The 17,846-nt window shown below is 39.9% G+C and overlaps 1 protein-coding gene across 3 annotated transcripts in view; it reads right to left on the bottom strand.

Annotated features, from left to right (window-relative positions):
• The window catches only part of LOC136877654 (delta(3,5)-Delta(2,4)-dienoyl-CoA isomerase, mitochondrial), a 276,941-nt gene that overhangs the window by 20,619 nt on the left and 238,476 nt on the right, over nucleotides 1-17,846 (bottom strand). For all 3 annotated transcript variants that reach the window (XM_067151865.2, XM_067151866.2, XM_067151867.2), the window contains exons 6-7: nucleotides 17,682-17,835; nucleotides 8,551-8,677 (exon numbers count right to left, since the gene is read on the bottom strand). In XM_067151865.2, the coding sequence (XP_067007966.2) occupies nucleotides 8,551-8,677; nucleotides 17,682-17,835 (281 nt within the window). The remainder of the gene's footprint in view (nucleotides 1-8,550; nucleotides 8,678-17,681; nucleotides 17,836-17,846) is intronic.

The raw sequence follows: 17,846 nt of genomic DNA, 5'->3' as shown, positions 1-17,846 counted from the left end.
TCAGCTGCCTGAAGTTTGGAATTATCTCTATTGGTCAGTGTTGTGATTTTGAGACTGTATGTAAGAATTGGTGTATAATAGGACTTGTACAATGTCATTTTTGTTTTCATGGGTATTTGCTCATCCCAAAGCAGGTGTCTTACCTGGTGGTAAAATTGTGTTGCCTTATTGATTCGATTGATCACCTCATGTTTTGCTAGGTTGTCATTTGATATAACGCTACCCAAGCATTTGAAAACTGAAACGCTGTCCAGTTGGGCTTCATTTAACATGACTATTGGTTCTGCTCCTTCCCCATACAGTTCCATCACCACCGTCTTAGTCTTGCTGATGTTTAAAGGGAGTAAACCCTGAAAGAAAATCTGTTTATGCGTTAGGCCTAGCAAGTCAGCAGGAGAGTATTGAGTACAGTCTGCCTTAAAGTATCTATACATATCCTTCCATAGTTTCCTAAAATTCATACGGCTGCCAATTATGTTTGCCATCATGCTACCCTTAGCTGACTTATTTGCTAAATTCAATTTCCTAGTAAGTTCATCCCTCCTTACTCCTGCCACCATTCCAAACTGTATTTCTTTCTTAATCTCTTTATTTCCTTATTTTAATATAATGGGTCCTTACCATTCTTTCCTACCTTTAAATGTAGATACAGTAACTGTTTTCACACTCCTCAAAAACTCCTTTAAAGCCAACCGATTGGCTGTTTACATTTTTATGAAGATACAAATGGATCTGGATCTGTTTGAAGAAACCAATGCAATAGAAGATACATTAACATGCATTTTTATTTACATAACTTTTATTGTTGTCAAGATTTTTTAAATTACCAAAACCTTGTAAAAAGTAATTCTACATACAGTCTAATGAGTTAATCTTGACACAACCAGCATTAGATCTGACATAAAAACATAGCCTTTAAGTTTTCTAGTCTGTCGAATCATGAACTATAACACTTAGGGCACTATAATATACCTGTAAAAGAACACATTTCATTCTACAGTACAAGAACATCCTAAGATTCTATCAAATCACTCTTAAACATGTGTAAATATGTACAATATTGTTTCCATTGCACAAACTTGTCAATGACTGTGAATGTGTGATATTATGAATAAGTGTGACAAATTATACAAATGCTGAAATCCGTTATTAACACTCTAACAGATTTGAGAAAGTTTTCTGTACCGGTACTTGACTTAAATACAGCTGTCATTTCACACATTTATTATCTCCAGTGTCCGTCGCTGGACTGATTTCAAGTCATTGGTCTCAATGGTAGCTTGTTAACACAAACCTGTCTGTAGGGTAGGTAGGACAGAAAGATATGTGGCTACAGTCTACTGTCTTTACATTGAATGCATGATAAGTTAATAATTTTTGGAAGAATTAAATGTACAATAATGAATTACTGAGTACTTCATATTGCTTTATTTTTAATGATAGAATGACAACACGGTCCTGTATGGCAGGCCACTGCCTACAATCAGACGGGTATAACCTAACCTATATTCGAGACTAATCTCCAGTGGGATAAAAACAGTGTGAAACATTTAGTACTGCCAAGAGGGGGAATGTTTTTGTGCTCAGTGAGGTTGGTTTGGTTCGCTTTTTGTTTACAATCTGTATTTATGAATGCTGATTGTATCAAACAGCATTTTTGTGTTCTTTGTACCTGGTGTGGAAATGGCATTTTATTTGGTCTACATATGTGGCATTACAGTTTGATTCATAAACTCCCAGTTTAGAGAAAAGGTCTTTTTTTGTTTGGGTTGCTTGTAAATGTTTGTTTGAAAATGTTAGCTATGTTGCACGGATTCTTGGTCACAAAAGTGAGGACTACCGTACATGTATTTGTTTTCTTGCGTTTTTCCCGCTACTGCTGATCTACTGTATCAGGTGAGCTGCTGTTTTCTTTTGCCACTTGCTTTACTGTCTGTATTTTGTTTGTTCTTGAAATCTGTTGTGCTCATTAGTATGGACATTGCTCTGTGTATCACTGCATTTAGTCTTGCTAATTTCTGCATGTTCGGGTGGTTGGATTTGTTGTCTATTGTGTGTGAATTCCGAGTGAGTTTCTGTATTTTGTATGACAGGGTGTTGTTATGTCTAGTGATTGTGATGTCTAAGAAATTGAATTTCTTGTGTTTCTGGTTCCATTGTGAATTTGATTGTGTAAGGAATTCAGTGTGTTTAATAAGTGCTGCACATCTGTGATGTCACTGCTAAAGTGTCAATAACAGGCTTCAACATTCATATAATTTGTCACCCTTATTCATAACATCACACATTCACAATCCATTGGCCAGTTTATGCAACGTAACTAATATTGTATATATACACACATGTGATTTGATAGAAACTGAGGATGTTCTTGTAGAACAAAACATGTCAATTAGTTCTTTTACAGGTTTTTTATAGTGTTCTACTTCACGATTCAATGAAAAATTTTAAGGTTATATTAACTGAGTTGACAATGAAAAAAAATGGCTTCCTTCTTAACAAATTACATAAAATCTGCAAAAAGCAGCTGCCAAAATATTCATAATTCATTTAATTATAAAATATTTGTGGTTACTTTGTAAGAACACGTATTTGATTAACTCATGATGTGTTTCACGTTTTTTTATATTCTTTCCATTTGTTACATAATTTTCCCTTTGCATGATTTTACTGCTGGAAGTGATATTAATATTTTAATTCCCCACTTTCCTCTTCCTTCCATTACTCTATTCAATGAACTTAGAATAATCATATACAGAAGAATTATTTAAAGCTTTGATCTCACGAGTACCAAAACAGATTTTCTGATAATTTTCACTACTTTTTCGTCTTCCTACCTCTTGTTCAGCACTATGTGGATCTGTAATGTTGAAACAGCAGCAAATATTGGTACTCGATGATATATTGTAGGAAAAATTGCAGAAGGAAATAAGTGACAAGAATCCGATAGAAACATGAATCTGCATTAAGAATACTCCATACAGGTCTCCGTAACCTCAGCACTACGTGGGATCAAGTGCTTGCCCCCTTCTGCACCCAGAATTTAATCTGGTACTCATTTTTTGATGTGGCTGAGTGAAACACAAGGACGTGCACATTTCCAGAAGCGCAAATCTCATTTCTAAATATTTCAACTGCCTGGTGGGGATTCAAACCCATTTCCTCCTGGGTGACCTGAGCATGCCTCTGTCACATCGGTTAGGCAGCCAACATTTATGCACTGTACACATTTAAAAAGAAAGTTAGTGTTATCCAAGTTGAGCCCATAACATCTCAACTCCGCGCACACATACCGTCGAGCCGTCGGCCGGAACACCGGGGGTCTGTCCGACGAACACGCCTTGCAACGTGGACGAACAGGCTACACACCCAGGCCTTAGACCGACACCCAACGGGTCGCGACGTCCAACGAGGGGAGAAGTGCGGCCCACCGACCTCCCCACCACTACCCGGCCGAGTAGAAACCCGTTACCACCCTGACGCCGGATTGCTCCGTGCAGGGGGACGGACCCATCTGGCCAAAGCAGGGGAAGAGGCGCGGATAAGGCTTGAATCTCCCCGGTTGAGGTATTTTCGGGTTTCTCACGTTTACCCCCGAACGGTTTCACGTACTCTTGAACTCTCTCTTCAAAGTTCTTTTCAACTTTCCCTCACGGTACTTGTTCGCTATCGGTCTCGTGGTCATATTTAGCCTTAGATGGAGTTTACCACCCACTTAGGGCTGCACTCTCAAGCAACCCGACTCTAAGGAGAGATCCTCCCGGAAGCCGCAGCGGTCTCTACGGGCCTGGCACCCTCTGCGGAGCGTGGCCCCATTCAAGAAGGACTTGAACTCGCCGCAGGTTCCCGGGATAAGTGGACCCTCCCAAACACCACATTTCTCGGCAGGGTGAACCTGCGAGATTCGGTGCTGGGCTCTTCCCTGTTCGCTCGCCGCTACTAAGGGAATCCTTGTTAGTTTCTTTTCCTCCGCTTAATAATATGCTTAAATTCAGCGGGTAGTCTCGCCTGCTCTGAGGTCGTGTTTGGTTTGTGCGTGTCGCACAAAATGTTCGGTCGCTGCACACACAGCACACACTTTCGAGCTTGGTCGCGGAGCAAGGGCGGCGAACCGGCGCCAGCAGACACAAAGACGCTGCGCGGACCAACCCTCCCGTCTCACACACTCTCAGTGGTGGTGTCGACCGGTCCAGCTCCACCGGGGTGAAGCTCTTGCCGTCGCCATGGTGTGTAGCTTACATAAAATCAGCTTCATCGTCCGTATTGCACTTTAACAGATTCACAACTAAGTACTTTTTATTTTCCACCTTGTCGATATATTAGTTCCTTAAGGCAACTCATTGGTTAAAAGTCGAAAATGTCTCGTATATTCGTATCCTCAGCCACATAACACTGTTCAGATGAAAAATTCATATATTGACAAAGTATCAATGCTTTGAGAGAAAGTGTCCTTTAAAATAGCATAAGAAGATTAAATGACATACATACATTACATACGTTATCATTATAGACTGTTATGTCTTTCAGCGTTCAGTCTGCAAGCCTCTGTGAATTTACTAAACGTCGCCACAATCCTCGATTTGCAACTAGTGTTGTGGCCTCATTTAGTTCTATACCTCTTATCTTTAAATCGTTAGAAACCGAGTCTAACCATCGTCGTCTTGGTCTACCTCTACTTCTCTTACCCTCCATAGCAGAGTCCATTATTCTCCTAGGTAACCTATCCTCCTCTATTCGCCTCACATGACCCCACCACCGAAGCCGGTTTATGCGTACAGCTTCATCCATCGAGTTCATTCCTAAATTAGCCTTTATCTCCTCATTCCAAGTACCATCCTGCCATTCTTCCCACCTGTTTGTACCAGCAATCATTCTTGCTACTTCCATGTCTGTTACTTCTAACTTATGAATAAGATATCCTGAGTCCACCCAGCTTTCGCTCCCGTAAAGCAAATTTGGTCAGAAAACACACCGATGTAAAGATAGTTTCGTCTGGGAGCTGACTTCCTTCTTACAGAATACTGTTGATCGCAGCTGCGAGCTCACTGCATTAGCTTTACGACACCTTGATTCAATCTCACCTACTATATTACCATCCTGGGAGAACACACAACCTAAATACTTGAAATTATCGACCTGTTCTAGCTTTGTATTACCAATCTGACATTCAATTCTGTTGAATTTCTTACCTACTGACATCAATTTAGTCTTCAAGAGACTAATTTTCATACCATACTCATTGCACCTATTTTCAAGTTCCACAATATTAGACTGTAGGCTTTCGGCACAATCTGCCATTAAGACCAAGTCGTCAGCATAGGCCAGACTGCTTACTACATTTCCACCTAACTGAATCCCTCCCTGCCATTTTATACCTTTCAGCACATGATCCATGTAAACTACAAACAGCAAAGGTGAAAGATTACAGCCTTGTCTAACCCCTGTAAGTAGCCTGAACCAAGAACTCATTCTACCATCAATTCTCACTGAAGCCCAATTGTCAACATAAATGACTTTGATCGCTTTTAATAATCTGCCTTTAATTCCATAGTCCCCCAGTATGGCGAACATCTTTTCCCTCGGTACCCTAACATATGCTTTCTCTAGATCTACGAAACATAAACACAACTGCCTATTCCTCTCGTAGCATTTTTCAATTACCTGGCGCATACTGAAAATCTGATCCTGACAGCCTCTCTCTGGTCTGAAACCACACTGGTTTTCATCCAGCTTCCTCTCAACGACTGATCGCACCCTCCCTTCCAAGATGCCAGTGAATACTTTGCCTGGTATACTAATCAGTGAGATACCTCGATAGTTGTTGCAATCCTTCCTGTTCCCTTGCTTATAGATAGGTGCAATTACTGCTTTTGCCCAATCTGAAGGTACTTTACCAACACTCCATGCTAATTTTACTACTCTATGAAGCCATTTCATCCCTGCCTTCCCACTATACTTCACCATTTCAGGTCTAATTTCATCTATTCCTGCTGCCTTATGAAAATGGAGTTTATTTACCATCCTTTCCACTTCCTCAAGCATAATTTCACCAACATAATTTTCCTCCTCCCCATGAGCTTGGCTGTTCACAACACCACCAGGATGATTTCCTTTGACATTGAGAAGATGTTCAAAATATTCCCTCCACCTCTCCAGTGATTCCTTGAGATCTATTATGAGTTCACCTGAATTACTCAAAACCCTGTTCATTTCCTTTTTCCCTCCCTTCCTAAGATTCTTTATTACTGTCCAGAAAGGTTTCCCTGCTGCTTGACCTAGCCTTTCCAGGTCGTTCCCAAAATCTTCCCATGACTTCTTTTTGGATTCAACAACTATTTGTTTCACTCTGTTTCTTTCATCTACATACAACTCCCTGTCTGCCTCGGCCCTTGTTTGGAGCCATTTCTGATAAGCCTTCTTTAAACGTTTAAAAGCTGCTCTCACTTCATAATTCCACCAAGATGTTTGCCTTTTCCCATCTTTACACACAATTGTTCCTAGGCATTCCCTTGCTGTTTCTACTACAGCATCCCTGTATGCCACCCATTCACTTTCTATACCCTGAACCTGCTTACTGTCTACTGTTCGAAACTTCTCACTAATCATATCCATGTACTTCTAATTTCCTCGTCCTGGAGATTTTCTACCCTTATTCGTTTGCAGACAGATTTCACTTTCTCTACCCTAGGCCTAGAGATACTTAGTTCACTACAGATCAGATAGTGGTCTGTATCATCGAAAAATCCGCAGAAAACTCGTACATTCCTAACAGATTTCCTGAATTCGAAGTCTGTTAAGATATAGTCTACTATGGATCTGGTACCCCTAGCCTCCCATGCGAAGCAGTGAATAGCCTTATGCTTGAAGAATGTATTCGTAACAGCTAAACCCATACTAGTACAGAAGTCCAGCAAACGCTTCCCATTCCCATTAGCTTCCATATCTTCCCCACATTTACCAATCACCCTTTCGTATCCTTCAATTCTATTCCCAACTCTCGCATTGAAATCGCCCATTAGCACTATTCTATCCTTGCTGTTGACCCTGACCACGATGTCACTCAATGCTTCATAAAACTTGTCCACTTCATCCTCATCTGCACCCTCACATGGTGAATACACGGACACAAGTCTAGTCCTAATTCCTCCAACTGACAAATCTACCCACATCATTCGCTCGTTTACGTGCCTAACAGAAACTATGTTCCGTGCAATGGTATTCCTGATAAATAGCCCTACCCCAGACTCTGCCCTTCCCTTTCTAACACCCGTCAAGTACACTTTATAATCTCCTATCTCTTCCTCGTTATCTCCCCTTACCCGAATATCACTAACTCCTAGCACATCCAGATGTGTCCTCTTTGCTGACTCAGCCAGTTCTACTTTCTTTCTTCCATAAGCCCCATTAATATTGATAGCTCCCCATCGAATTCCATTTTGTTCGCCAAGTTGTTTCCAAGGAGTCCCTTGCCTGTCACATGGGAGTGGGACTCCGTTACTCCCATAGGTCCGAGGCTTGCTTAAAATGTTCTGAACCGGGCGAGTTGGCCGCGCGCGTAGAGGCGCCCGGCTGTGAGCTTGCATCCGGGAGATAGTAGATTCGAATCCCACTATCGGCAGCCCTGAAGATGGTTTTCCGTGGTTTCCCATTTTCACACCAGGCAAATGCTGGGGATGTACCTTAATTAAGGCCACGGCCGCTTCCTTCCAACTCCTAGGCCTTTCCTATCCCATCGTCGCCATAAGACCTATCTGTGTCAGTGCGACGTAAAGCCCCTAGCAAACAAAAATATTCTGAGCTCGGTCGATTCATGAAGCAGGATGCTACCCTACTTGCACATAGTCCAAGTGAGGATCTCTCCTCTAACGGGTTATGGACCACCGGTAGATTGTATAGTCCTAGCCGCCGGAGCACAAGGAGGGCCAGGACTCAGAATATGTCCGAGATGCCCACTCCCATTCCATAGCAACTGGTATCCCAACTCTCTGGACCACTTACTAGGCCACTCAGCCGTTGCCCATGGTTCACAAACTAGGACGTGACTACAGTAACCCACAAAACATGAACCATGACAACATTTTTAAAAAAATTATCATGAGAAAATATATAAATTCTTATTACAATTGAAAGCGGTTGAACCGCTCATCAATTCTTTGAGAGAAAGTGTCCTGAGTATTTTGTTTTTAATGTTGTCACTTCATCTTATGCTATTTTTAAGGACACTTTCTCTCAAAGCACTGATACTTTGTCAATATATGAATTTTTCATCTAAACAGTGTTGTGAGGCTGAAGATGTTAAAAATATACGAAACATGTACCACTTTTAACCAATAAGTTGCCTTAAGCAACTAATGTATCGACAAGGTGGAAAATAAAAACTAGTTGTGAATATGGTGTGTAGCTCTAGGCTTTGATTATTTCCTTACCCAGTTTGGTATATTGTCTGTAGTCTGCTGCTGTTAGGAAATCCTTCGATTAAAATATTTCATTCTTCAGCCCCTTGAAGCAAGATATAATTCCAATAATCTGTTTTAAGAGACTTTTACTTACAATGTGATCAAGACCTTCTTGCACTGTATGGTCCCTGGAAAAAACTATGCTCCTCTTGGTAACTTGTGTTGCAACAGGACTTTTAGATGCAATTTCAGATGCCAGCTTAATAGCGCCATCGATCATACTGTAAATAATTAAAACTAATGAGTGTATCATATCATTTACAAGGTAACAAAATAACAAAAATGCATTTTTCTTGCTTTTGAGATAACTCCACTTCAAATTTCAAACATAATAACAAATTTATGAAGCATAGGTGTAAAATTTCTACATGTTATCATTCATGTTTCAAATTTCATAACAGGACAGAGATAGAGAACCACCCTGTACAACGCACATCTGTGGAGGACAAAAATAGATTGTAAATGGGTAGTAACCTGCAAACACTGGGAGGAAAGATGTACACAACCACATCATAGCAGTCCTCGCACAGTAACAAACAGTCACTTTATGATGTACGGTGACATCTTCTCCAACTGGACACAGAGTTTGGCGAAGGTCTTTGCAGGTAGACCCACACATGCAGAGTGTCAGTACCCCCTAGGGTTCTCGGCAAACTCTTCATAAATATAGAGAGGTTCTGGAGTCATAACTAATGGACACCCATAATTCCAGTTGTAGGGCCCTAAGTCATTCCATAATATGTGCAGAATTGATCTGTCAAGATCTACCGTAAGATGCTACATACCCATTTGTCCATCACTGCAACCTAGAGTGAAGCATGACAATCCTGCTGCCAATGCCACCGCTCTCAGAACCACAAGAGATATGCTTCATGATGGGTCGGTATCAGCGGCAGAGGACAAAGTGACCGTAGTCCACCTTCTTTCCATTGCCTCCAGATAGTCTGCTGGGATACACATGACACTAGTTGTAGCTTCAAAAATCTGTGTGCATGTCACAATCACAGCTTGTGCAATGAAGAGACCTCTTAGTCGTGTGTTCATGTGACCTCATTCATACATCAGCAACATCACCTTTCACCAGTATAGTTTTCCAGATAGTCATTCCCCTTCAAAAGGGAAAAGAAATATGAGCTCGATGATTAGCTCTGTATGAGGTTATGTGTTAGTAAGGTTGCCACGCTAGTACTGCCAACAAACCCACAGAATTTATTTGGTGTCAAGTTAAAAATAATCTGGCAAGAGGATATGACAAAAGATTTCAAAAATTAGGACAATTTAACTCAGTTGAAGGGCTTGAAAAAGAAAGAATCTTAGATCTTTGTAGACCTCATTAGAACAAGAGTTGACCATGGGAGGAAAAATGAAGTGATGTACCTGACATAAGTGAGTGAGTGAGTGAGTGACCGCTACAGACCCAATGTTCCCAATACTACCAAGGGCACCCATTTTAGATGCCTTCTACGTCAGAGAGAGGATACTGTGGATGTATTCTACTACTCCAACCTTCACGGAGAAGTTCTTAGATTACTTTGTGATGCAGTACATTTTGAAAAGTGTTCTTACTCTGACCGAGCAAGTGGCCGTGCTTGGCTGTGAGTATTCTACTACTCCCACCCTTCTTGGATTACCTTGTGATGCAGTACATTTTTAAAAGCTGTTCTTACTCTGACCGAGCAAGTGGACATGCGTGGCTGTGAGTATTCTGCTACTATCATTCTCAAATGCGATTTTATTTGACAGAAATAAATATCACACGAGAACACGTTCACTTCCTTGTGTAAATTACTTTATTGTCACTGTAAGTCACAACACACAATTATACACACTAGGAAGTGACAGTACAACACTTAATAGCAGAGTATCCTGAAGTCAAGTACAGATATCAACAACACTGACTCACACACTATAACATACTCTCTCTTGAACTCACTGACTCCAAATCAGAACCTTACAGTAAGTTTCCATAACCCTTCAATTATACCAAATTATAGTAGAATAAATCTAATATACGAACAATGTAGAGTTTTCTACCGCTTTCCACTATATAGATTTTGAGGTGTACCACTTAGCGCAATTAATTACACAATTACCCCAAGCGACAGCAAAATGCTCTGACCATACACAAAAGGTACAGATCAGAGTTGTGAAAACGTGCGAGTCCAAACAAATATCAAATAAAAAAAGAACCAGTACTCACCATTTAATAAACCGGTGACACAAGAGGGGTGGATAAAATGGAGACCTGGTCATCTTAAAATGTTTACCCCTTTTCAAAAAAAACACAACCTCTTACTTGGAAACAAAGAGAGATTTAATGATAGACCATAAGAAGCTTACACTTTAATTAAAGTAATCCTCGCTGGAAATAAACCCAAAAACATAGTTCTCAAATTTTATTTTATTTTTTTAAACCTACGGTCGACCGTTTCATTAGAAATAAATTGAATTAATTAATTAAGATTATACGCCATACTGAAACACTTCTTCCACCTTTAGATATCCCATAAATACCGATAGATTTTACTCCAAGTTTCATATCACCATCATATACGTTGTACAATTTAGAAACAGTGTTCACTTAATAGTCTTTTCTTTTTTCTTTTTTAATCAAAAATGTTATTTGGAGTACATCCGAAGCAGTTCCTACAAGGAAGGGTGTAATATCACGATCAAGTTTCAAGAAAGTTTACCCCAAAACAATAATAATAATAATAATAATCAGGTCCGCGACATGGGGTAGGAAGACATGCCAACAGGGAGAGAAAAATGCCAAATATAATTAAAGAAAAACAGGTTAAACCACCCGCAATACTAATTTTATAACAGGAACATCAATTCATTTCCATCAACATCCATCAACAATCAGCATCACCAACAACAAAATTAGCATCACTATGGCAACGAACACACGCTAGGTCAGTTAAGGGAAAGGGGCAATCACAGGCCGCCAATCAACAATAAGCAAATACTTATTAAGAGACAAAAGAAAAACAGGACGCAGAAATAGCACGTAAATACTAAGCAAGAAAATAATAAAATTTAATTAAGAAGTCAGAAATGAAGTAAAAATGGAAATAGAATACGAACGTAAACCCCACACCCTTGTAGCAACTCGCTTGGATTGTAACCTTGCCAAAACCTTGCGTTAACCACTACCTATCAGGCCTAGAAGGCCACAACCAAACATTAAGTATTGAATTTACAATTTCCAAGAATAAGAATTAACATTAATTTACAGTAGACGCAAGTCCCTAGTGAACAAAGCTAGTTGACATACATTTTTTTTTAACCGGAAAAAATGTTCAGGAACCACGAGACTAAAATACGGAATTTAGATGACGCAAAGCTTCATTATGTCCCGGTGCGCACTTCACGTTTTGAAATATTCAGTTCACCACAGGGAATCAGTAAAAGGTGCGTAGTAAAAACACTTACATTGCACCAGCTTGCTGTAGTAGAGAAGTAGTTCCAGCCTCATATGCTTACTTACGTATGGCAGAGGAAATCCTTAAAAGCACACAGAATTTCCAGACGAGGAAGATGAAATAATAATAATAAAATTTATTAATGTTCCAGATCAATAAAAGGTGACACTCATCCTCCAGATCACTTGCTAAGTTTTAATTCCAATAAACAAGTCCCTCAAGTTCATACCCATCAACTTCTCAAAAATTACGTTACCTTGTGGTACACGCACACAATTAGAACAACTTCTTAAATATTCACTGGTATAACTTTAGACCTTTTTGGTCTTAACTGCACATGATCACATACCTAGACTACTACATGTTAGATAAATTAGTATTATTTATCGGACTTGCGTTAGATAAGAAATGCCTTCATTTGGTTTCCACTTCATTTTTGCCAAGATGGCAACAACAACTTAAAAATAAGGAAAAACGCCCAGAAGGGGAAGGAACAAATAGAAGAAAACAAACTTGGTGAGCACAAAATAAGATTACAAAGTCCAACAGGAGAATACTTAACATAAACTCAAACTAGATTAACATGACTTAAGACTACGGTATGGCATTGGATAAAACTATTAGAGAAAGTGAGGAAGAACCGGATTACCATACAATACAATAATTACTTAAATAACCCATAACCAGATACAAGAAATACATTACCATAAATATATCATGCCTAAATTAGATATATGGGCAGAAATTTTATACACAACATATAAGGAAAACGATAAACTAGAAAACCAAAGATAGTCATCTCCTCAAATTAGTTTTCTATACATATAACCAACCCTATCAGAATGCCACATAATAACGGCACCACCAACAAACTGAAACCAGGAAGCTACCATGTAAGACATAAAACTCCAGACATGCACCTACCCACAGATGCCGAATAGTTCGCAGAATAGAAATACTAAGAGAACACCAATCCACACATAATAATTTCAAAACAACCAAACATGACCAGGGGAGAACATGTTGCGAAGCAATAACACATTACACAGAAATACAAGTTAATTAAAATTACTACCTCCTCTCCGTTTTTTTTTAAATCAGCGGAGTAGACCCACTAATCAGCCAATAAATAAAATTTTTAAACTCTTAAATGCCCGTCCAAAATCTAGAAATAAATTTTGCAATTAATCAGTTTTAACGCTACATATACTCTCCATGCATAACCCGGCAAAACAAGAAACCGGATCAGGCATAGTTATCCTCACAAATAAGAGAAACACCAAGAAACTGGATATAAGATAAAGATCAAAATCCATGGGTTACTGTAAATAATTACGCAAGACAAGATGAATACATTAGCTGCAGTTGGAGACTTCAAGATCTTTCAGATAGTGGGTGCGCATATAGTTGGTCATCAGCAACGAGCTACTAGCAACAACAAGCCAAGAGTAATACTAGGATCAAACTCATAATAACACAATCATTAACACCATGGTGGAACAGGACAGAAAATGGCAGAAAGAAAAACAGAAGTGTCACCCAATCTTAAATCATATTCCTCACAACTTCACCGAATTTTCAAACATATACATCAACAATGGGCTACTCAATTAAATAAAAGGTTCGGTAAAGCACCACAATTAAGCAGTCAATTTGGAAATGTGGGAGCAGAGACCTGATAAGATTCCCTACCGGTTATCCACAAGAGATCTCGGACAAATCCGGACTAGAAATAAGTGATATCCGCAGACTCACACTGTAGTCACACAGCCACAGGTACCTCACCAAATAAATATGGTTGATGATGATGATGATGCTTGTTGTTTAAAGGGGCCTAACATTGACGTCATCGGCCCCTAATGGTACGAAATGAAATAACAAAAATTTCAAATTCATCCACTGACCAAAATAAAATAAAAAATTTCATGAAGAATGAATGGATGGACATGAACCCTACAAAAAACAAACAAACAATCAAAAACAGTGGATCAGACTCAAAAAGAAGGTTAGTTAATTAGAGTATTACTGATCAAGGGACCGTTTTTAAAGCACAATGATGCTTGATGTCTGAAGGGGTGCTAAATTCACGTCTAAGGCCCCACAGAATGGTACATGTCGCGAGTAAAGTAGAACCATTGTATTTGTCATTTTGGGGTACTGATCAAAAGTAGCGAAGACTCACGGTGGTCCACACAAGATGGTACTACTCACAAGTATTGCAATTCGTACAGGGAACGCAAACCTATGGTGTTTCTCACACAATGGCGCCACTTATAGCCAACGCAAACCGGTAAGGTTCCTCACCTAGGTGTACTAGTCACGGGCGCCGGTATTCCCGTGGTGTTCCTCACATAGTGGGTACCAATCACAGGCAACGCTGACCCACAGTGTCGCTCATATAGTGGTACAACTCACAGGCTACGCCCAGACTCGCGGTGTTGCTCACATGGGTACAACGCACGGGTACTGGAATCCACCAGGCCAAGCTTTTTATTGCAACTAATCACAAACCTATTTCGTACCAATTTAGTGATACTACTCGCGAGTACATGCAACCCATGGTGTTCCCCGCATGATGGTATGAATCAAGAGTAGTTTCATGGTTCTAATTCAAACATCCCTTGGTCGCCCCTTGTAGTCACCTCTTACGACAGGCAGGGGATACCGCGGGTGTATTCTACATGTGCGTCCCCCACCCGCAGGGGGTAGTGTGTTTGGTCCACGAGAGGTATTTTATTTCCCTCAAGTCCGCCGGCAAGCCGGTTAGGACCCCCCTATCCGAAACCTGGGACGCGCCAAATGGGAGTATCACCTCTTCCCCTGCTACGCCTGCGTAGCAGGTTTGTGGAAAAAAAAAAATGGAACAAGGTAAATAAAATATAAATGGTAGCTCACGAACCAAGTTGATGGAAAATGCTCAGAAGAAGAAAAAACCACTAAACAACCCTTTCATCAGATAGTGGGAGGCTTCAGTGCCGCCAATGAAGCACTAGTTAGTCCCATACTCAACTGGCGCACCGTAGAACAGCAAGATGACAAAACCAATAGCAATTGATAGTAACACTCCAGAGAGAAAAGGGCCCATAGGCTGGCAGGTTAACCCGAAATGAACTTTACAGTACAGGATAAATACATGATGATGTCTGATTAACAGGGTAGGCAGAGAATTAAAACAAAAGGAACAGACCAGGTCATACAGGAACCACAAATTACATGCAAGCAAACAAGGTTCTTCAAAAAGAGAGAGAGAGAGAGTTGTAGACCCATGCCAGGGTTTATTTCCCAATCTACAGGACACAGGGGTAAATGAAAGGCAACACCGCCCATACCGAAGCGTCATAGCAAATAACTTATACCACACGATGACAATGCAACCATAATGAACCTCAACGGATATGCGTTAGCCAAAAGGGGGAAAGGAGCACTAACTACCCTCAATGACATGCCTTGAAGCCATCATGCTACCTCACAATGTAAGCCCAAAACCAAACCACGGTACCATTTACAACATTACTAACTCAGGACCAAAACCAATACCTACTCGGTTCGAAAGGAGATCGTGCTCCTCAGGTTGAGGACCCATTAGTGCAACTTGAGCAAAATAACACCACGATAACAAGTAGACGGGGTAGGACGACATGGAGCTGCAACTCAATAAAATAACACACTACAAGGATAATACACCAAATTAGAGACTGAAACCAGGCAAGTAAGGTCTGTAGAAGAGTGCAGAATCAATACCACATGCAACCTAAAAATATAATAAGAAACTAGGAGCCTCCAGTCCGTCCACAGCCGGAATGATGATGTGCGCATACACGCCCAGTGGCGGGGGAGCGAGTGGCAAGGTAGTTCATACCGATGACACTACAATGCAGGAGAATACAGGAAAAAGGCACCATCTGGGCATACACTACAGATGGGCATCTTAATAACCTTTTAAGCCAGTGGAAGTTCCTGTTTATAAGTATTGAAAACCATGGTATCTGTGACCATGAATTACTTGATGAATAATGTAGCGGCAAACCACTTTAAAGACACGAATTTCAATAGCCATGCAGCCAGTCCTAAAATATTAACAGAGAGGGTATAAATTATTATGCTGGTAATAGAGGTTAAACCAATATACAATACATATTTGAGGTTATACAAATTTATAATACATATTTACAGAAAAACCATGTATTAGTCATATTAAACATTTAATAAAAGATAATTTAGCATTTAATAAAATATGACCAAAATATACCAACTACAATAATTGAAGGTTTTACACCAGTTACGATATCGTGCCTATGACACTACTCCTACACCTCTTAAACATGGACAGACTTATTGTATGATTAGTGTGAAGTAAGTGCAAAAATGGATCAACAAAATGAAACGTCAACCAGTAGGATTTAGGTAATTCAAGTTAACGTGTTTTGCAAACTGTGGCCTTTAACAGAAGCCAAAAAGTAATGATAGTCTTCGTTTCCACCTGTTGCTATTTCTTGATGAATACAGTATCTTGATTTAGGCCAGAACAAAACATAGCTTCCAGTCTCATTTATGGCTGTGACAGAATGGAACACATTCGGAAGCACTACTAGCGTGAAAGTACAAATGAACTAAGTTTTCTGAATGATTTTGACTGTGATGTAGTTAGGTGAACTGAACTTTTATGACAGTGGAAAGATGAAGTTACAAGGAAAGATTGGGTACGCTGGAAGTGTACATTCGGTGTGATAATTGCTACACATAAAGGGTAACAATGGAAGAAAATTTCTCCTAGTAAGACAGGACATTTTCATATTTCGTGCAGAATTTTCTGAGTGTATGGTGCAATGATGTCAGGAGCTGGCTTGTGCTCAGACAGCAATTCTCAACCAATTGTCGCTTTGCCATTCCCAAACCTGGCAGCAGCGCATTTTCCTTCACCTTCGTCATTTGGTGGTTGCTATAACAAACATCTTTTGAAAATCACCAGTGTCAGCCAGGATCGAAACAGGAGTTCAACAACTAACTGCCAAAGTAGGGTTAGACAGTTGCTGATAAAAGATACTAATGCTATCGTTGACGCTTAAACTAGATTTTAAAAAATTGTTTATAGAGTAACATGTTATTAGTCTTCTTTTGTGTGGGTTTTTGTTTAATTAATTTACTTAAGTGCTAAGTGATATTATGATGGAGCATTCTAATCCTAATAATAATAAAAAGCTAACGAGGACTGGTGGAAAGCACAGGGTGCTGAATAATTGTGGGTCAATTTCTAGCAGAACTGAAAAGGTGAGCAAGGTATTACATATGAATCCTTTCTGAAGGATTCAATTTGGTGAAAAGTCCTCAAATTCCTCTTCAGAAATGCAATTCAGCCGGGCTGAGTGGCTCAGGAAGTTGAGGCGCTGGCCTTCCGACCCCAACTTGGCAGGTTCGATCCTGGCTCAGTCTGGTGGTATTTGAAGGTGCTCAAATACATCAGCCTCATGTCGGTAGATTTAATGGCACATAAAAGAACTTCTGCAGGACAAAATTCCGGCACCTTGACATCTCCGAAAACCGCAGAAGTAGTTAGTGGGACGTAAAGCAAATAACACTTCCACTAGAAATGCAATTCTGACTTTGAATAAGATACTTGAATCAGTGATGATAACTTGCTTTTGATGACCTTCACTTATAGATGTCAAAAAGTTTAATTATATAAATAGGAGAAATTAATCTTTCATTCACCACAGTTTAAAAGAAAAATCAGCAAAAATTGTGGTGCATCTTATACTGTATGACAATAACAATGTTCCTATAAAGGAATCATTATTACCGGTCTTTATCTTCAAACAGCTGGCTGACTAAACCACATTCTTTCGCTTCAGTAGAGTCAAATCTACGACCAGTTAAAGCCAGTTCTCGTATCAGACTTTCATTCCTAGTAACTTTAGGTAGTCTCTGTAGTGTTCCAACATCTGCAGCCATACCTTGAACAAAA

The sequence above is a fragment of the Anabrus simplex genome, chromosome 7 (assembly GCF_040414725.1).
Source record: "Anabrus simplex isolate iqAnaSimp1 chromosome 7, ASM4041472v1, whole genome shotgun sequence".
Classification (NCBI taxonomy): domain Eukaryota; kingdom Metazoa; phylum Arthropoda; class Insecta; order Orthoptera; family Tettigoniidae; genus Anabrus; species Anabrus simplex.
The sequence above is the reverse complement of the archived record's forward strand: the minus strand, read 5'-3'. Positions and strand labels throughout refer to the sequence as shown.